Genomic DNA, 21530 nt, shown 5'->3' on the forward strand with positions numbered 1-21530 from the left:
TCCCTATTGCCTCACTCTCTCTCTCCTCTATTGGTTTACCTATGCAAAACTGGTGCGCTAAATGTAACATTGCTTTCCATTTGACGTCAGGCCTGGTGCAACACATGAGGTCTCACCACAAGAGGCCGCTGTCCAACGAGAGGCAGAGGATGCAGAGGGAGGAGAGGCTGAAGTGTCGGATCTGTAATGAAGCGTCCAAAGAGTGCCATCATCTGTCGCAATATGACCTCACATACACGAGCGCGTTTGTAAACGGAATTCAATGCTGTTTCTCAAAATGTAAATCTTTTAAATATGTTTTCAATGCTGTAGCGTCGAATGTAAAATAAAGCGTGTTACAAATGGTTCATTTGTCTAACCTAACTGTTAGATTTGACCAGAACTACCGTAATAATAATAAAACAAACATTTATTTTGAAAAAGAAATGCCAGTGTAAATTTCTAAATGTCGTTTAATATTATTTGGCTTGAAATTATTTCGCCATTGGCCAGGGGCATCACTGGCTAATATGGCTAAACACGTTTTCTAAATATTAAGATTTAGTATTATTATTTAAGATTTATATGTATTATTTAGGCTTTATTTATTATAATTTTTTTATAATAATAATAATGTATTGAAAAGTTATACATTTTAATTAAATACTTATTTTGGTAAACCAGGAAAAACTGGCATTTTTGTAACATTTTTATTTGTTTTTTTTAATTTTCTTATACCTGGCGACCACTAGTGTTGAGCAAGAAGGCAAATACTATATAACACAAGCATGCAACTATCATACCATGAATTTGAGCCATCACAGTGTAATTACTACCAAGTGTCTTTACTGTTATTTTTTTAAAAAAAATTTTAATACAATTATTCTTGGATACCTATTTTTTTGTATATAAATATGTGTATAATTTTGGTGTATGTATTGTATTGATCAGAAATTCTGTTTGTTGATTGGTTGGTCCCTATGGGGCAAAGTCGTATGATATCATACGATTTCTCCATCTTGTACAAATTATTATTAAGAGTTGTCACGAGACTATATTACTTGTTGTATCAAATAACCAAACCATAGCTTTTTAAACTGTGATAATTTAAATCAATTAAATATTAACTTCAGTTAACTTTGGTAAGCCACATTTTATATACAGCTATACCCTATAAAATATGAAACTCTAAAACTCACAAACCAAAAATACTATCTGTTTTTGTATATGTCATATATATGCCACACAATGCAAGTGAATAGGTGCCAAAATGTTGAAGCTCCAAAAATCACATAAATGCAGTGTAAAAGTAATCCAAACGATGCCAGTTAATCCACATTTTAAAGTGACCAGATTTCTGAAATGAAAAATTTAGACATTTCAAGTTCAGTGTTCAATAGTTCATTGAAATTTTATGTTCCTTATTTTAAAAAAATTGACAAATCGGATTTTATGTATTTTGATTATGGTGAATGTGGTAATGTGCTGAACTATGCACTGTAAGAAAAATTTTGGGTTTAACTTAAAAAGTAAGTACCGGTAACCTGTTTGCCTTACAATTTTGAGTTCATTTAAAATAAAATGTTATAATAAAATAAGATAAATAAATAATAATTTGAATTAAAAGGTATAGTGGAATTGTCACAGCTCCGGTGAGTTCCCCGGTTTATTTTGCCATTTTCTGTCCCTCGTGTCTTGCAGGCGCGGCCAGCATGCATGATCGGCATTTCCATGGGAACATTGATTGTTCCCAGGAAACACTGATCATGCCACTGATTAGCGTGCTGAGCAAAACCTGCTCTCCTCTAATTTATGCCCTTCTTAAGCCTGTCGTGTTCTCAGTATCTTAAATAGATTGTTGTTTGATGTTGAGAACTAACCTTAATCACTCTGTCTAGTTGGTCCTGTATCGTGGATCTGTTGGTTGCCTGCGTATCGGGTGTGTGGTTGCCTTCCAGTTTTGCTGTGCATCAGCTGGTCTTCCAAGGAGGATACCTCGTCTCAGCCCGCGTGTCAGGAGTAAGATCGCCCATCTCAGCTGGGCATTGTTTTGCACCTCACAGCTTCAGCAGAAGATTCTGCGAATCTGTTCCTGACGTCCACAATACACACACTCATCCTACGAACACGCTTGCACGGCCACGGTGCGCAAGCTATCGGAGATTGCTTCCCGCTGCTGCAGCCGGTGCCGGGATCTTCGACATTCCACAACCCAGTGACTGCTCTTATTTGTTGTTAATAAATCCTGAAAATGTTTCCTCTGCTCTTGTGTCTGTTTGTTCTCACTATTGCTTACAGATCAATCTAGCAAATATGGACCCAGCAGAGGAATCTACACTTTACTCTGCCCTCTCTCAGCAGGGAGCAGCGCTGGGACGTCAGCAGGACCAGATGTCTGATTCGAACCGGGCCCAGGATATGATGGCTCCGCAGCTCGCCGAGCTCACCTCCATTGTGCAGCAGCTCTGCCTGATGCCGCTGGCGCTGGAGGCGATCTGGGGATGGCAGTGGGTTCAGCTCCGCCGGGTACCACCCGCCCCCCAGCACGCTTGTTGACTCCCATCCGTGCTCGAGGCAACAGTGGCTCGCCTCACAGCCAGAATGACGCGGATGACTCCCCTGGGCTGCTGCCTTCGGGGAGTCGAGGCTGACGCTCAGATGACCGACATACTTTCCCGGGCTGCTGGCAGCGTGAGCTTGGACTGGAACCCTCCGTCCTCCCCACAGCCATCGTGGTTGGATGACTGGTTCCTGGGATCTGGGCGCCGCTCACAGCCTCCCCGGTCCCGTTTTTCCCGGAGGTGCATGATGAGCTGACATCATCGTGGAGAGCACGCCTCTCCCCTCGTCACAAAGCCACTCGCTCATCCGCTCTCGCTACCCTCGACGGTGGAGCGACCCACGGGTACACGGCGATTCCTCCGGTGGATAGGGCTGTTGCTCTCCACCTGTGTCCAGGAAACCCTACCACCTGGCGGGGTCGCCCTGTGCTCCCTTCCAAGGCCTGTAGGACAACATCCTCGCAGACCACGAAGGCCTACAGTGCCGCCGGACATGCTGCTTCCGCCCTGCATGCCATGGCTCTCCTGCAAGTCCACCAGGCCAAGGCCCTCAAAGAGCTGCACGTGGGTAGCCTTGATCCCGATGTGCTGCAGGAACTGTGCTCAGCGACCGACCTCGCTCGTGGTCCAGGAACGTCATCTGTGGCTGAACTTGTTCGAGATGCGTGAGACCGATAAGACTCGCTTTCTCGACGCCCCAGTCTCCCAGTTCGGCCTCTTCGGCGACACTGTTGAGGAATTCGCCCAGCAGTTCTCCACTGTGAAGAAACAGATGGAGGCCATCTCTCACATCCTGCCCCGCTGCAAGTCTGCCGCCATGGGCCATGCCCCATCTGCTCGCCGAGGGCGTCCCCTTGCGAAGAAACATCAGGCTGCTCCGCCTCAACCTGGGATATGCGTCGAGCGCCCCGCAGGAAGCAGACACCCCCGTCTCACAGACCCCCTCGAGGACCCAGAAGGCTCCCAGGCGCTCCTGAGACATTCGACCCAGAGCCCGAGATGTTAGCTCCGGAGATGGTAAGACCACTACGTCCCCCGGTGGAGAGCCGGGAGGAGAATCTTTTGTTGAATTCATTAGACGGGGCTGCGGTACCCAAATTCTCAATAATAGAGCTATTTCCTTTGTCTCTGGGTCACCTGGCCCTCAAATGCCATTCTCACGGCACTCTGCCACCAGATCTCAACAGTCCCGGCAAGCTGGACGCAGACCCCCAGCCTTCAGCCCCACGACTGTTCCCCGGCCGGCCGGTTCCGACGAGTTCAGAGGACGCCTACACCGGACCTCCTCCTCAGTCGCTAACCCACCCCCTGCCGGGTGTGCGGAGCAAGGTAAGTGCTTTGAGTCTTTTCTCAGCACTAGAGGTTAAATTCCTCCCGGCCAAGCCTGTTCCCCTCCTGGGATCTCTCGGTGGTCCTCGCCGGTCTTCAGAGATCCCCCTTCGAGCCGATAGAATCAGTCGGACTCAGGGTCCTCTCCCTAAAGACGGCCCTGTTGATCGCGCTCGCCTCAAAGAGGGTCGGGGACCTGCAAGTTATCTCTGTCAGTGACACTTGCCTGGAGTTCGGTCCGGCAGACACATCTGTGATCCTAAGACCGTGACCAGGCTACATGCCCAAGGTTCCTACCATGCCCTTTAGAGACCAGGTAGTGAAATTGCAAGCGCTGCCCAGGGAGGAGGCAGACCCAGCCCCTTCGTTGCTGTGTCCGGTACATGCTTTGTGCACCTATTTGGACTGCACGTGGAGCTTTAGATTCTCTGAGCAGCTCTTTGTCTGCTTTGGTGGACAGCGGAAAAGGAACGCTGTCTCCAAACAGAGGCTTTCCCACTGGGTCGTGGATGCCATTTCATTGGCCTATCACACCCAGGCCATGCCCCCCCCTTGTGGGTCCGAGCACACTCAACAAGAAGTGTTGCATCCTCGTGGGCACTGGCCAGGGGTACCTCCCTGGTGGACATATGCAGAGCTGCGGGTTGGGCAACACCTAATACCTTTGCAAGATTTTACAATCTCCGGGTTGAGTCAGTATCGTCCTGTGTCTTCTCAGGTCCGAGCCGGTAGAACTCGGTGACACGCTGACGAACTGGCCGGGTGGATCGCTTGCTCCCAGCTCCCTTTCCCTCGGCAGAGGTAAAACTGTGTGCTTTCTCTCCCAGGAGATCCCACTCATTAGGATCCCCATTCCTCCCTAGCCCTTTTGGGTCTGCAGTTCAGCGGAGGAACTTGCCAACCCAGTCCATTACGGGTATTTAATCTACCCTGTACTGGAACAGGTGCTCCACAGGTCAAGGACTCTTACACAGACTCCCCCTGTGGGTATTATCCGCAGTACGTTCCCCTTACAAACGTGGACCCGTGTCTCCCTGGTCCAAAGTTCAGAGGCATATTCGGTGCTCAAGAGAGACCCCTAGTGTCCCTTCTCAGACACAACAGGGAACGGAGTTCCATCAGGGAACGGAGGTTACATACGTAACCTAGACGTTTTCTCAATATAAACACAGATTCTTATGATATCTGAACAAATTCATCTAAATTAATCTAATCTAATTTAGTAAATCTAAGTTGATCTGGCAAAAATATAAAGTTAACAAATCATGGACATACTTTTTTACAGAGGTAAAGTTGATAATTTTTAGTGCTCTTCTGTTTAATCTTCAGTGAATTCATTCTTTTCTATGCTGTACAGATGACATTGTGACATAAAAGTGAACTAATAAAATGTGTATAAACAATGAGGAACTATTGCAGCTGACTCCACTGCACAGTGGTCCTGCCCTTTGAGCATCGTTATCATTTCATGGAATACAGTGTAGAATGTAATTATTTTGCATCTAAAACATATTTTATCAAATGACACAAAAATATTCAATATTGTATAATATTGATAATAATAATTATTATAATACTATTTTAATTAACTGTTTGCATATCTCAAATGGACCTGTTTTTCTTAATTACTATCTTTTATTTTGATAAATTCTTGTGTATTATGGTGCTCCATTTCACTCACTTGTTTCCCTGCAAGGTGCAAATCTATGCTCTAATATACTGGGTTACTGTACATTTATTTGCAGATATTTTATTATACATGTTTATTTTTCCATGTTATTAATATCATATTCTTATTTTTCATTTATTTCAGGTTAATACAACAAATGAGCAAATATGTGAGAAGGTGTGTCCTTTAGTCAGTGTGTGATATTACTGTGGGAGGGAGGGAGGGAGAGGGATGGTAGGCAGATAGCGCTGATATACACAGGGCTGGCCTATGATTTTGTGGGGCCCTAGGCAAAATTATGAAAATGTTTATTTAGAGCAACAACATCAATGAAAACAAAAAGTTGGCCAGAATGTGTGCAAAAGTTAATAAAAGTTCAAACATCAGGGAAAATAAGGTAAATACAGCAATGTATAATGTATGATTATTTGTAAATACAATTACATATTTTAAATAGGGCCTATAAACACAAAACCTCAAAATATATATTTGCAAACAAATGAAAAGAATAAACACATACCTCTTAGAGAGCTGACATCTTTGAAGGTAGGATTGTTTGGTTATTTTCCAGATTATTTACTATTATTTAATTGTATTTTTATATCGGCAGTGTCTTAATTCCTTCCTGTCTAATAATACTGCGAAAAGAAGCTGTGCTCCATTTCCCACCAATGCTTTGTGTTATGTGTAAATTATGTAGATTAATGTGTATTGCTTAAATATACTTCTTGACGATTTTAGATGCACTGTTGTTATTTTATTTGTTGTCACTTTCAGTTATTTTTGTGATAATTCAGATCTCATTTTATACATATGATGTTTTTAGTTCTCACCATCATTGTGATTTGTATGTTAAATGATGTCCAAGCGCATTGCATATTATTTTATGTGTAAGCTCTTTAAAAACCCATTGGATTGCGGGAAGATATAAATTAAAGGTCATCAGTGTTTTAAATCTTATGCATCTCTATGCATATGCTTGGCACGTGATCATTGGGTCCCGTCAGGCATACCGGGGCCCGAGGCGGAACCCCTGTAGGACTGGCTGGCTGGATATACACAACACACACTGATTAAAGATAAAATTATTGATTTTATTTGTTCATCTGCTGGGATTCATTTGAATACTTTTCACCAGCATGTTATAGTTTATGAAGGCCAAACTTTCAGGAACGTTTTACACCGTGCAATACAATCCCGCACCAAATGCAGAACCTGTTATAAAACACATAACAATATAACTTTATAACATTAATTGCTAGTATTTGCCTTACTTTGAGGTTTATAACAATGATAAATCTCTTCAATTGCCTGGTCCAGTTCTTAATGGAACAACTGAACTGACCAAGAAATCAGTAAAGAAAGAACAATGAATGGAAGCTGCCCCCTCTGTTGGTCAAAATAAACAGCACAACGTAGGCTTTGCTGCTCAGGCTTTCTTGCAAACTAATATTTCCCTATGAATGCTGTCTTGAACGAAAACAGGGACATCTGGTCAACCTACCATATTTTCTGAAGCAATATGAAAGGTGTGGTTGGGAAACAGATCAATATTCAAGTAAATTATTGATAGAATTTGTTCTTCCTGCCCAGTAGGGAACGATATGCATGAGGAATGCGAATCACCAAAAACACAAGAATGTGAAAGTTAAAATGGAAGCTGACTGAGCAGGCAGGAGAATTTATAGTAAAATTGGACATAAATATTGTTCCGTTTCTCACCCACACCCATCTTCTGAAGACATTCATTTAACTGGAGTCATATGGATTACTTTTATGCAGCCTTTAAGTGCTTTTTGGAGTTTATACATTTTGGCACCCATTAATTTGCATTGTATGGACCTTCAGAGCAGATCTTACAAATCTTAATTTGAGTTTTGCTGAATAAAGTCATACAAATCTGGAATGACATAAGGGTGAGTAAATTATGATAATTTTCTATTCCTTTAATCTCTGCACTTATTACCAATGTAGAAAAATATGCAGATTAAAAAAAAAGCAATAGAGACAGTGTTAAAATATTACAGAGTGTAAAAAAATATGCATAAACACAAAGACAACAACCTGAAACCTGGTTAGTTCAGAGATTCTTTATTGGGAAATATGTACACAGTTACCACATGGAACTAGGATAAACATAAAAAATATATTTGAATATTATAACAATTATGTTTAGTAAACAAACACTCTTATTATTGTTTACCAAGAGCAAAAAACATTACAGAACAGGTCAGCCAGTGACATGCTCTTAATTCACCCAGGATATTTATAACATGATAAGAAACACATTTCATTTAGGTTTCTGAGGTACATGAGATGAATACAATTCCATAAACAAAGTTACTGTCACAATGAGAAACCAGCCTCAAATGTAATTAACACGCACACACACACACCTTCAAAGTCTTCAGTGCCATCAGTCCTTGTGTTAGGACACAATTCCAAAAATCGGCATTTACACTCTACTGAGAGATGACCTACAACAATGAGAAACAAATGATTTAAGTGATTGAGCATTTTATTTGCAGTACTGACAGGTAGAAGTCAGTTAAACTTTCAAATAAATAAAAAAAATGGACTGAAAGTCTTAAACACAAAACTGCTTTAGGAAACCGTTCACACCTGAGCAAACGGCGGGTGTCTCTCTCCAGGTTGTTTTCAGGGCCTTCACTCTCATATGAAGCCAGCTGAAGCTCTGCAATATACAGTAGAAAGGAATTTCATTCAGCAGAACTTTGCTTAGATGTGTTTGTTACCCATCAGTGTCTACGTTAAGCATTATAGAGCCATCACTCCATAAAACAATAATAAAAATATATATATATAAAAAAAAGAGGAAAGCGCTCACCGTCCTCACTGTATATCTGTGCACTGATGAGATACTGCAGTGTATTTCTGTCTCTCTCAAAAGGACAAATCACCTGCCGCCAGGACAGAAACTCATTCACTTGCTTGGCCAGCTCCCAAAATTTCTGCAACCAAAGAAAAGAAAAATTTGATTATTAATGCAATACTTTAATGCTGTTGCTTGCCAAGCAACAAACTAGCATTTGAGTGAAGTAGTTTAACTACAGTCAAGCAATACTTTTGAAGGAGTAGCAAGTTAAAATTACTAACAAAAAGCAGCCAAAATGTTTGTGGCTACCACAAACAACAATATTGTACAGTATTATATATATATATATAAAAAAAAACACTTACCTCAAAATTGATGTGGCCATTAGGCAATCTATTCACACATCCTTCATTCAGGAAGTAGATGTCTTTAATGAACAGGCTGAAGAATGGGATAACAATCTGAAAAATAAGAGAGGAAGTGGGAGAACTTATTTTATACAAAATTGTAACATTTTTATTTTTAAAATGTGAACACAAAATTACCATTTCTTGGCTTGTATGTGCTGTACTAGACCTCTGAGTGGCTCCACGCAGTGCAGTTCGGTAGTTATAGAAATTGCTGGATGGGTCCATTTGGTGCTAAAGTACCAAAACAAATAGCAACATTAATTGTGCAATTACATGTGCCTTCACTTTAATGGTGCACTCAGTAATATTTGTGTTGATGTTGCGCTGACATCTAGCCCAGTTACAGTTGACATCGGAAAAATGCGCTTTTTGCAGTCAGCCATGATTAATACATTCTGTAAGTGAACGCTTCCAGTTACAAGGGATTATTGAGATGGAGTAATATTCGGCTGGTCATGTGATCTCAACCTGGTGGCACTCATGAATGTGTGTCCTGCACCACATGTAGAATAAAGCAGCTTTTTAGGCTGATATGACGAGTTTTCATCTCATGCGTGTTATTTTTCAAGCATATTCACATATATACAATTAATTTATTTCGTTTAAAAATGTAGCAGTGCACCTTTAAACACACAGTATCTCTGTAAATAAAATGTAGCATCTCTCTCTTCCTCATGGCAGTTTCAGGCACAATTTTCCAGGATGTTTTATGTGCCAAACAAGTGTAATATTTTTGCAAAATCACATGTGTCCATTTAAATCGAGCATTTATTTAGCTGTTTCTTTGTGCTTTTGATAGTAGTTTCTCACCTCCAGATAAGCAGTTTGCTATACGTCCCAGTGTGATTATTAACCCGTATAAAGCTGTGATTTAATTCAATAAATACATAGTCTGTATGTGCTGCACACTTCAGAGTTTTTTACTTTCTGTAAATCTCAAACACACACAAGATCATGAGGTGTTTTCAGTGTATGAGCGGCATCACACATTCGTTTTGAAGCGTGCATCATTTACAGATTATATATTTATTCAAATAAATCACAGGCTTTTCAGTTTAATCATCACACTAGGACATAATCGCAATTTAAATTTGATTGTGCATTCAATCATTAGTTTTTGTCCAAATATGTCATATTCCATAACATTCTGTGTTTTATAGCTAATGTATTTTTATGACTACATGTGGTAACCGAGCTAAAAGCAGACTCCGATAGTTAAATTATTGAAAATTAATTCACATCCTGAGGTGTGAAGGCCGAATCACCATGCTTCCAACTCAGGGTGTGAATGCATTTAAAAACATTCAGTGGTCTGCCCGTCATCATCGTCTAAAGTTTATAACTCAAATGTTTTTGTGGTCAACACAACAGCAATGTTGCTATGAAAAAAATCCTATTTTGTATATCAATACTTTTCGTTGGAGTGACAAAACTACACAAATGTGTATTTGACTCCTATCCAGAGTCCCGTTTGTTACCATGGTTTTGTACATTGTACAAAAACCTTGTTATCAACATAATCAAACCATTCTATTATATGAAAATATTTTATAAATAATGATTTTCCAGAACATTGTTATTTTTCTAATTTTCCATGACTTTTCCATTACTGGAAAACTCCATGGCAAAATTCCATGTTTTCCAGGATGCATGGAAACCCTGAAGCCTACTTACCACCAAAATGTCAAACTTGTCCATGTTGACTTTGTTCCAGGTTTTCTTCAGTCTGGATACAGGGTTCATATTCATCCCAGCTGCAGAGCAAAAAAAAGAAAAATAAATAAGAAAGAATATTACATTTAAAACCAGTCACAGTAAATTTTTTTTAGTTGTTATTCACTGAAAATCTTAACATCTGTCCTAGCTCACATTCAAGTACAATTGTCTGATTCGTGAACACATGGTTTTGTGAACTGGACCAGCCAATCCACTGAAAAGATCTGACAAAAAAGAAAAATATTCTTTCACGAATTGATCATCTTGAGTTTCACAAATGAATGGCATACAGGTTTAGAACTACACGAGGGTGAGAAAATAATACAATAAAAATTTTGGGACATTTTAACCTGTAGTATTTGGTAAAAAAAAAAAAATAATAATATTTGATTAATAGGACATAACATTATCGTTCAACAGTACTCACTAATAATGGCCATCAGGGAGTTGAAGTTACCGATGTTGAAACATTCTTGTGCTACATCTATGAAGAACTCCAACACTCTTGCTCTGTGTTTCTTCTTCACAGGCTGTAATGGAGACACCAGCAGAGGGCAGCATAGGGTCAATGATAACAAATCACTGTACAACTACTAAGAAAACGTTGGTATTCACTGGTATGATTGTAACAGTTACAAGGATCACTATGTATATTGTTCTCACCATGCAAATTTCTGTGGCTACCAGGTAACACAGTCTGTTGAACCATTCAACATAAGCCTCAAGGTTACTCACTTTCCTTTTGCTGAAGAAACTCTGAAAAACATTGGTTTGCTTGTCAATCCTTTGAAATAAAGTTTGCAATTAATGCACACCCTTAAAACTGTGCCATGTGGTTTGATATAATTTAGAGTAATTTGAAACCATTTAACAAAGTCAGCCACAATCTATTAACCAGTGTCTTAAGTAATCTTTGATTACAGCTGTTGCTTACCTTATGGTTGTCCGAGGGCCTCTTCTGTGTAAATGTTCGAACAAATTCATCAGGGCCAATATAACCAAGTCTCTCCTAGAAAAGAGAGAGCAAGGTTTCCAATGAGTATTCAAATGGATTTGGAGCAGCATGTGGGTGAGTAAATGACAGAATTGTAATTTTCCTTAAAGCAACAATGGACCCAACAATGCAACAATGGAGGTGTGTTGGTACTCACCATCTCAATATGTGTGAGTTGCTGGGCAAAGACGAAAGGGTCATCGCACAGATTCAGAACACACTCATCTCTGCGCACTAACTGCTGCTTGGACTTTAAGGCAACTGGCCTCTCCAAGGCAGCGGCGGCACTAGATGTCGCCAGTGACTCTTCGTACTGTCCGAGGGTGGTCAGTTTTCGTAAGAGGCGCTGAATGAGTCTCTGCATGGCTCTCCGTGAGAGCTATACAAAAACAACAGAACCATTTCCAATGTCAGCATTTTAATATTTAAAAGCATTGCCATTCATGTTTGTAGCCAAAAATTACATTTGGAAAATGTATGGTTATCATAAGCAGTGTTGTTGATATTACATCATGGAGGGCCAAAAACACATGCAAATCTCATGCATTAATGGCCATTTGGCTCCAAACCTTTATCTTGTATACTGATATATTTGCTCTGTTATGAAACCTAGTGAGCTGTCTACAGAGGCAGCATATTAAGGCATAACGTGCACTCCTGACACGTCGGCTTTTCCATTGGGTAAAAAAAAAAACAACATACTTATGCTGACTCCTAAGAAACCACAATTTGGCCAACTTATATTGCATGTGTCCTTCATAGAGAAGGCAATCCTTAAACAAACTGCGAGTTTTTTTTTTTTTTTGTACAAAGAACATTACTGATTTCATTCAGTAGTGAAAGTATCAATAAAAAGATTGTTCACTGTGAATAAAAAGACACATTTTACTCAACATTTGTGTGCTATTAAAGCTTATTAAAAGTAGCACACTGTTAGCTTAGCAACATGCTAACATCATACTGTTGAATCAATTGCCATTAATGCGGCCTTGTTGAGTTGGAAATATAGTAATTATGAGTTCGGAGCACATGAATGACCAAGCGTAGTGTTATTTACAAGTGGGAAACTCAGAAGTCTAGATGATACCAGAGTTGCCTAGTTTTTCCCCGCTCACTTTTCTCCCCAATTTGGAATGCCCAAGTCCTTGTGGTGGTGTAGTGACTGTTGAGCAAGTTACTGCGGAGACATAGCGGGTGTGGAGGCATCATGCTATTCTCCGTGGCATCCACACACACACACACACACACCACACACACACACACACACACACACACACACACACACACACACACACACACACACACACACACACACACACACACACACACACACACACACACACACACACACACACACACACACACACACACACACACACACACACACACACACACACACAACCACATTATAGCAACCACGACTCTGTGACAACCGGGACAATTTGGTTGCTTAGGAGACCTGGCTAGTCACTCAGCAGGCCCTGGATTCGAACTCGTGACTTCAGGGGTGGTTTTACTTTACCTGCTGAGCTACCCAGCCGCCCCCCCGAGTTGCCTTGTTTTTACGTTGAAAGAGGCGAATCGATCGGTAAGATGATGGAAAGCACCCTTTACAAACACGAGTTATTGGCAAACTTCAACAATTGACTCAACTTTCAAGGTTTTTCAGCACAATAAATAATAACTTGTTAGATCTCATACATTAAATCAAAGGACCAGAGATGCAGGTGTATTCATTAATGCTTATATATTGGTACAACAGAAAAACTAACTCGTTTCATTTTTTATTGACTTCTATTGAATTTTGTTTACAACTGAATACAAACCCGAATGGGAAGCTCCGGTTGTAGGAGCTCCCCGGGTGCACTTGAAGGTAGCATACGGCTTATTAAAGAGCACACCGTTAGCTTAGCAACTTGCTAATGTCAAACACTGTCGAATCATTGGTGAGTTGAGTTACCCAAGCAGAGTGCTTTTGCGTGGTCGGTCACTTATGAGTATCCATGATCATTAGGTTGCCGCCTATGTAGACAGTACGCTTACAAGAAATTGAAAGCTCTGACAAACTTGGCGCAAATTTCCCACTCATTATTTTCACATGTAAATGAGCTTGTGATTTGGCTCCGGTAGTGGAGAACCTGCAGCAAACCTTTGCCAAAAATAATGAGTGGTGAAATTGCAAAAAAAGAGTGTTCTGTCAAACATGCTGCAATGGCAGGCAGCACACTATGTGTTGGATCAGAGCTACTGTAGCAACACATAGTCAGTATAGTAAATAATTCATATAGGCTGTTTAGAATTCAGTCAAACTTATTAATTTATTAGTCAAGATTCTAAACAGCGAAATTTTATTCAAGACATTTTATTAAGATTTTAACATGATGCAATATTGCAATCATAATGTTTCAGCTAGATCATATGGATGACATCATCTATTTAGGTCTATCAGTTTAGAACAAAAGTTTGCTTACCTCATCTCCAAAGGCAAGGCGATGGGTCATCTCTTTCAGGCTGCGCATCATGCGTTCATCCCTGAAGTCGTACGGAAAAGTCTCTGTCCATTCTGTGAGCAGCTGCACGATTTTCGGTGCAATTTCCCGTATTCTTTTCTGTTGAGTAAATGCAGGACAATTTAACACTTTAAGCATGTACTTGTGAATCATTTACACTAAGATTAGTCATGAGTATATAATTTGCTGAAGTCCAATGTCATACAGGGAGTGACTTAATCAAGGGCAGGTCAAGTAATCATAATTTTAAGGTACACCAGTACAAGTGTGCGTTTTACAGTAGGGCTGTAATTAATAGCATCAATATAAAATTCAATAATCACATGTGTGAAAATTTCACAATGGCTTCAAATGTGGCTCCAATCACATTTAGAATCTATTATTGTATTATGTTTTGTTTTTATCTCAAATGTTACAAAATGTGAAGCTGATTTTGTACCAATGACAGACTTGTCATTGGATATGAATAATTGTAACTTTTGGTTTGCGTCTATCAAGTTCCAAATGAAAACAAAAATGATCAAATTATCTATACAAGTATCTTTAATAAGTAAAGCATGCAGTTAACTGAAATCAGGTCACCCACACCAATGCTACAGCGTGTACCTTGTCTGTCTGTGGGTCGCCAACCCTATGGTGGTCCACACACAGGTAGCAAACACGGGACATGAGTTCAAATGGATGCAGGAACAGACGAGAGCTCAGCAGAAAGGTGAAAATATAAGATCTCTGAAAATAGACAATGTTTCAAATGTCAATCAACTTTTGGCATTTGCCACCAATTGCAATATGTGTTACAGTGCATCTGGAATGTATTCACAGCGCTTCACTTTTTCCCAAAAAAAATTATGTTACAGCCTTATTCCAAAATGGATCAAATTCATTATTTTCCTCAATTCTACAAACAATACCCCATAATGGCAACGTGAAAGAAGTTTGTTTGAAATCTTTGCAAATTTATAAAAAAATAATATTTTTTTCACAGCCTTTGCCATGACACTCAAAATTGAGCTCAGGTTCATACTGTGATTGGAGTCACAGACCTGTCTATATAAGTTCCCACAGTTAACAGTGCATGTCAGAGCACAAACCAAGCCATGAAGTCCAAGGAATTGTCTGTAGACCTCCGAGACAGGATTGTATCAAGGCACAGATCTGGGGAAGGGTACCGAAAACTTTCTGCAGCATTGAAGGTCCCAATGAGCACAGTGGCCTCCATCAGCCGTAAATGGAAGTTTGAACCACCAGGACTCTTCCTAGTGCTGGCCGCCAGGCCAAACTGAGGGATCAGGGGAGAAGCGCCTTAGTCAGGGAGGTGACCAAGAACCTGATGGTCACTCTGACAGAGCTCCAGCGTTTCTCTGCAGCACTCCACCAATCAGGCCTGAATGGTAGAGTGGCAAGACGGAACACTTCTCAGTAAATGGCACATGACAGCCCGCCTGGAGATTGCCAAAAGGCACCTGAAGGACTCTGACCATGAGAAACAAAATTCTCTGGTCTGATGAAACAAAGATTGAACTCTTCAGCCTGAATGGCAAGTGTCATATCTGGAGGAAACCAGGCACTGCTCATCACCTGGCCAATACCCTCCCTACAGTGAAGCATGGTGGTGGCAGCAGCATTCTGTGGGGATGTTGTTCAGCGGCTGGACTGGGAGACTAATCAGGATCGAGGGAAAGATGAATGCAGCAATGTACAGAGACATCCTTGATGAAAACCTGCTCCATAGTGGTCTGGACCTCAGACTGGGGCGAAGGTTCATCTTCCAACAGGACAGCGACCCCAAGCACACAGCCAAGATAACAAAGGAGTGGCTACGAGACAACTCTGTGAATGTCCTTGAGTGGCCCAGCCAGAGCCCAGACTTGCACCCAATTGAACATCTCTAGAGAGATCTGAAAATGGCTGTGCACTGACACTCCCCATCCAACCAGATGGAGCTTGAGAGGTCCTGCAAAGAAAAATGGGAGAAACTGCCCAAAAATAGGTGTGCCAAGCTTGTAGCAACATACTCAAAAAGACTTGAGGCTGTAATTGGTGCCAAAGGTGCTTCAACAAAAGTATTGAGCAAAGGCTGTGAATACTTATGTACATGTGATTTTTTTTATTTTATTTGTAATAAATTTGCAAAGATTTCAAACAAACCTCTTTCACGTTGTCATTATAGGATATTGTTTGTAGAATTTTGAGGGAAATAATGAACTGAATAAATTGTGGAATAAGGCTGTAACATAACAAAATATGGAAAAAGTGAAGAGCTGTGAATACTTTCCAGATGTACTGTATAAGATAAGATTCTAAAAAATCAGAAAGGCTATATATTTACATCAGGATAATAGTCCACAGTAGGTACTAAATGCTGTATCAAGGCTTCCAGAGATCCAGACACAAGCTTGTTATCACGGTAGTGCAACCCTCCATAGTTTTCCTCCACTGGCTGCCAGTGACAATGGCTGCTGTAAGTGCTAGGACTGAATTGGCGTGAATATGGAGTTGTCTGTGGCATGTTCGTCCTATGGATGGAAATCAGTCAGTCAGTAAACGAAAGTAAAATTAACACGTATTGCCAGCCGAATGCAGTTAATTTTAGCAAATTGTTTAGTAGGAAATATACTTGCCAATGTGATGAGTAACTGGTTAGAACTTTGGATTGACATTAAACATGAAATGACATTGCTTTGAATGTGTATTGATATTTCCAAGAAACACATAAAAAAAAAATTTTTTGTTATTTATTTCTAGTATTTTAATAAAGTAGGACAAGAAACTCAACACAACAACTTTAGGGGCAGCAAAAACTAAACCTTCAAAGAACAACATAAGTAGACCACTGAAGTGGACCAAAAAGTCAATTGTCATGTATAGGGACAGTGTGAATGCAAAAAGAACGGTTATTTTTTTTGGTTCACTTCCTCTTAGCTTGATTCTTCAATTGACCTTTTTCAGGGTAGCAAGCCATATGCACCTTTTAACTGGAATGAAAATGAGACTGTGAGGGACAAAAGTAAAGCCTCTTCAATAGTATATACTGTATAAAACTGAATAAATCTCCTAGATCACTGCTAATTTTCACAACTTGTGATTTCTGGAGTTATTCGTCTACTGTAAATTGTTGGAAAGATGTTTTTTCAGTCAGTGTTTCGTCAGCTGAACTATAAACGATAATTTAACCCCTTAAATGTATGGGTGTTTTGCCACACACCATAACATACCTTGGGTCTTTAGTGACCCCGCATGCATATCTAACACATAAGGATCTACAAATGCCCATATTGAGTCTAGACAATTAGAAAGTAATAGAATTTAATATTTTAAGAGGTATTTTGATTTGAGTTTTATTTTTCATTTATCAAAGAGATGTTGAAACAAATATAGAACAGTATTCGTTACTTCCACACTGTAATTTCATGAGATGCAACTGGCTGTCAAACACATATTGAGCTACATGTAACACAAGAGACACGTATATTTTCTCGAGCACTTTGAGTGTAATCAGATGCACAGCTTGCATAATTTCAGTAGTATATACAAATGACAATAGCCAAATCACACTGTTCATGTGTTGAACTTGCTCTAGTTTACTTTAAATTGATTTACATTTGACAATCACAGAAACAACAGCACCATCTTGAGAATGAAGCAGGGTCTAAAATTAACACCAGCCAAGTGCCAAATGTGGGCACATTTTGTGTTTGGCTGGTGAATTTCGCAGCGTTTGCATTCTATCATTCTATGTTAGCTTGTAAAATAAATGTAAACACATTCTAGTTTTGTCCTCAAGGGGGCTCTGTAGGCCTACAGTACAGTCTGTAACACACAGGTGTTTTCATAGAATGGCTAGTAGTGCTACTGCTCATCACTCTCAAATGCTATGTCCACTGGCGCGTTGAGCGAAGGTGGACTCGGTGCTTTTAATCCTTCAAATGACGATTGCATGCATTCTTTGTGGCAATTCTGTAGCTTGGTTAGCAAACGTCAATAAATCAACACTGTTTGAATACAATGGGCATTTGAAAATGAAGTTGGCATTTTTCTCATTTCGCCCATATTTAAGATGATATAATCATTGCTTGTGTAATGAAAGCTAATAGTAGAAAATACCAGTGGGCACGTACCATTAGCAGTACATCTTGATGCAAGATGAAAGAAACGTACAGAAGCGTTCATGCCATCGGGATGAAGGGAAGACAAAGTCGATGTGCAAGTAAGTTTTAATTACCCACAACCACACATACAAATTCTCTGGTAATGATTGCATTATAATAAAAACTGAAGGATTTTCATGACTGATGCAGACAGAAATCTGGCCTAAAATACAGTGTGTCCTGTATTATTAAGCACCACAGTAACACTACTGAATCTACAGCACGAGACAAGACATATAGCACAACTAGTAGACCGATGGTCTGGTTCTTTTGAGTGAATCAACAACTGTTGTTCGATCCCCAAACGCACGACTCTTTAAACCAGCTCTTTTTAGTGAGTGAAAAGACTTGTCCGTTGGCACTGACTGAATTAATTGACTCATTCCAAGTAAACCAAGAATTGCTACTGTTTTGTGTACTTTAGGCTCATGGGAGTTACTTACTGGTCATTCATATGACAACATGTACTTTAAAATCCAAATTAGTTTGTAATAAGTGAATAATCTGAACAATTATTCTAAATGGAACTAAATGGATTATTCTAATCTTCTTTCGGCTGCTCCTGTTAGGGGTCGCGGACCATCCGTGATTTGCCCATTTGACTTGGCACAGGTTTTACGCCAGATACCCTTCCTGACGCAACCTCTAGTGGTTGGAGGACTCTCACTCAAACCTACGGATAATTTAGAGTCTCCAATTCACTTAACCTGCATGTTTTTGGGCTTGTGGGGGAAACCGGAGCACGCGGAGGAAACCCACGTGAACACAGGGAGAAAATGCAACATGCAGACTTTTTCTGGAAGTATTTTTCCCATTCGTTTGTTTCCAAAGGGATTTCATAAAATCCTTTAAAAGCCACAGTGCTGCCCGCATTCTAAATGGACTATCTGGTGAATACTTTTAAACATGCATGCAGTGTTGCTTATTAGTCTCAAATGTCTGTAAAATCCACTTGTAAAATGCAAATAAATAAATTAACAAAAAGGCTGGTAAGAAATCTGACTGGCTAGTACATTTTTTCATCTACCAGCCACTTTGGCTGGTGGGCTAAAATGTTCATTTTGGACACTGGTAAGAAATGCACATACAATTTGTGAGTAAACTCATGTGAGATACTGATAATTCATGTCTCAAAGAAAATCAATGTGATAAAATAGTAATTTGTATGAATATAGTACTCATTTGTCTTGTAATAAACAATGAACTATATATCCTGTAATAGTAAACTCACACAGAATTAAACACAAAATATATGATTTATGAAAGTGCAAAAAAGTGACACTATTACAGACATACACTTTTATGTACACTTTTGGTAATTAAACCTTTATAAAAAAAATAAAAATAGATATATTTTTGTTTAGCAATTTTGCCTCTATGTTTTGTAATACTATTCATAAGCTAAAGGTTGAGGAATACTAAAGAGGTGTGTAAAAATGGATGAGGTATAGGAAGTCACTAAAGACCAGAGGTTTAATAAACAGCACCACTGAAGATACTGTTGGTCTTTTACTCACAGCCTCGTTTTCATTTTTGTCAAAAATTAAATATGGCGCTACTCATTAAGGTCTATTGCATATAGGTACAGGGAGTCATTTTATACATTTGAATAATAAATGGCAAGTAAAATTGTCAAATATAGTTCATTTACAACCCTGCAAGTCTTCCACCTTCTCTAAAGCACCTGCATACTACATAGGCTACACATTCAACTCTAGCACTATTATTGGATTAAGGAAGAGCCATGTGTGTGAACATAGGTTTATTGGCACGAGTCTATTCTTGAACCACTGATCTCCTTTACCGAGTTCAACATTTCGCACTGAATGACACATGTTCTATTCTATGTAGCATAAAACAATACAATTTACGTAATCAAAATAAAGCCGACATGTTTGTGGCGTCGTAAGCTATTGTTCCTTTCAAGTTCAAATCACCATTCGAAACATTCAAATTCCAAACGGTCCAAAAACAGCAACATTTGATTGACAAAGATGTTTTCATCGCACTGACTAGCCGAGTTCGCGCGATTCCTGTCGAACAAGTCTCGCTCTTCTCTTCTTTATTCATCAATCATTAAAAGGTGACACTTCCCTAGATCCCTAGAGTCTATTAAACAACGTAATAGCAATGTTTTAAGAACTAACCATTTTCAACAGGGAAGAGCTAAAGAAGGGTGTCTCATTTTATTAAATAGACCGTACAGACATTCTTAAAAAAATTCGTAGGATCATCAAAGCAGGAGGAAGGAGCTCGTGCAGTCAGTGTGATTGCTCGAAACCTATCCTTAACTACCACTGACTCATCAGACCAGACTGAAAATCACAGATTGACTAAGAGCAATCATTCATACACAACATGCATGAGAAACACAAGTGAAAGGAAAACATGTTTGAACAGCCAGATTTTAAACACTTCTGGCACCAGCAATATTATTATTGGGGTACTACTGAATTAAAGTAGTAGTATTAAAGTAAATACCGCCAAGTAAATGTTTTAAGCGAATAATATTTGCAAGTTTAGAACAAGAGCTATATTGCTTGATTGCACGACTAGACGCATTATGTGGCTATACATTACAAGGCTTTTTAAGTACGAATGGCAGCTTGATACAGTCACATTAAAAGTTATTTAAAAGGCTGTGATGTGCAGAACGTAGTAAACTTACCACACAAATAAAATGACAAAATGAAACTAAAGTAAACGGCTGAGATATCCAAAGAAGTTCAACAAAAAGCCTCCAAATCGCGTCGCGTGCACACCCCAGATCAAGTGGCTTACAATGAAGCGTCCCTGATAGTCTTCTTTTCTTTAATTTACTGTGTCACATAAGTTATCAAAGTGTTAACGTAGCGATAACTGATACTTTGTAATGATCGATCGTCTCCATTGTTTCTGTAATAATCCATATAGTGAATATGAGACACAACTATCGAATTCCTTCAACACCGAGAGCATTAAAGGAAAACCGGAAAATGCGTTCTCGCCCACAAGGAAAGACTGGCCAATCAGAGACAAGAGCCAAGAAATTGAATTTTCTGAGTGATCTTATTGGCCAGTTCGACGTCATTCAACTCCCGAGACGCTCGCTGGCAAAAATCAGTAAACAAAAGTGGGTGTTTTCAAATGTTTAAGTTTGCCAAGACTACTTCCATCAGATGCTTCGAAAAATACATCACTATCCTATCATTTTAATTCAGCGAGTTTATATATTTGGTCAAATATAGGTTTATATGCTTTAATATTATAACATTCGTATCATAATATAGCCTAAAGTGAAATACAGAGCTCAGGCGAATACAAATATCCAGTATTCCCAAGGTAAACAAAGCCTTTTCACTTCTAGAACAGCATATTTTTTTTTGTCTGTTGGTGTGG

The 21530-nt window shown here is 39.6% G+C and overlaps 1 protein-coding gene across 1 annotated transcript; it reads right to left on the bottom strand.

The window, feature by feature from the left end:
• Positions 1-7614: 7614 nt before the first annotated feature.
• LOC127636228 (ras-GEF domain-containing family member 1B-B-like) lies at positions 7615-21117 on the bottom strand. The gene is made up of 14 exons (XM_052116667.1): positions 20821-21117; positions 16334-16520; positions 14611-14733; positions 13966-14103; positions 11652-11873; positions 11435-11509; positions 11164-11256; positions 10928-11030; positions 10459-10538; positions 8920-9015; positions 8740-8835; positions 8387-8510; positions 8161-8233; positions 7615-8015 (listed from the first exon to the last, which is right to left on the bottom strand). Exons 2-14 carry the CDS (start codon positions 16511-16513, stop codon positions 7994-7996), a joined length of 1425 nt encoding a protein of 474 aa, XP_051972627.1. The 5' UTR covers positions 16514-16520; positions 20821-21117; the 3' UTR covers positions 7615-7993.
• Positions 21118-21530: the final 413 nt, after the last annotated feature.

Source organism: Xyrauchen texanus, chromosome 43 (genome assembly GCF_025860055.1).
Source record: "Xyrauchen texanus isolate HMW12.3.18 chromosome 43, RBS_HiC_50CHRs, whole genome shotgun sequence".
Taxonomy (NCBI): domain Eukaryota; kingdom Metazoa; phylum Chordata; class Actinopteri; order Cypriniformes; family Catostomidae; genus Xyrauchen; species Xyrauchen texanus.

Excerpts from the sequence above, each read along its gene's own strand:
- LOC127636228 (XM_052116667.1), bottom strand. The coding sequence starts at position 16,513 with ATGCCACAGACAACTCCATATTCACGCCAATTCAGTCCTAGCACTTAC. Across the intron at positions 11,874-13,965 it reads GCCTTGCCTTTGGAGATGAG|CTCTCACGGAGAGCCATGCA; the intron begins GTAAGCAAACTT and ends GTTTTTGTATAG. Across the intron at positions 10,539-10,927 it reads CTCCCTGATGGCCATTATTA|CTGGGATGAATATGAACCCT; the intron begins GTGAGTACTGTT and ends TTTGCTCTGCAG.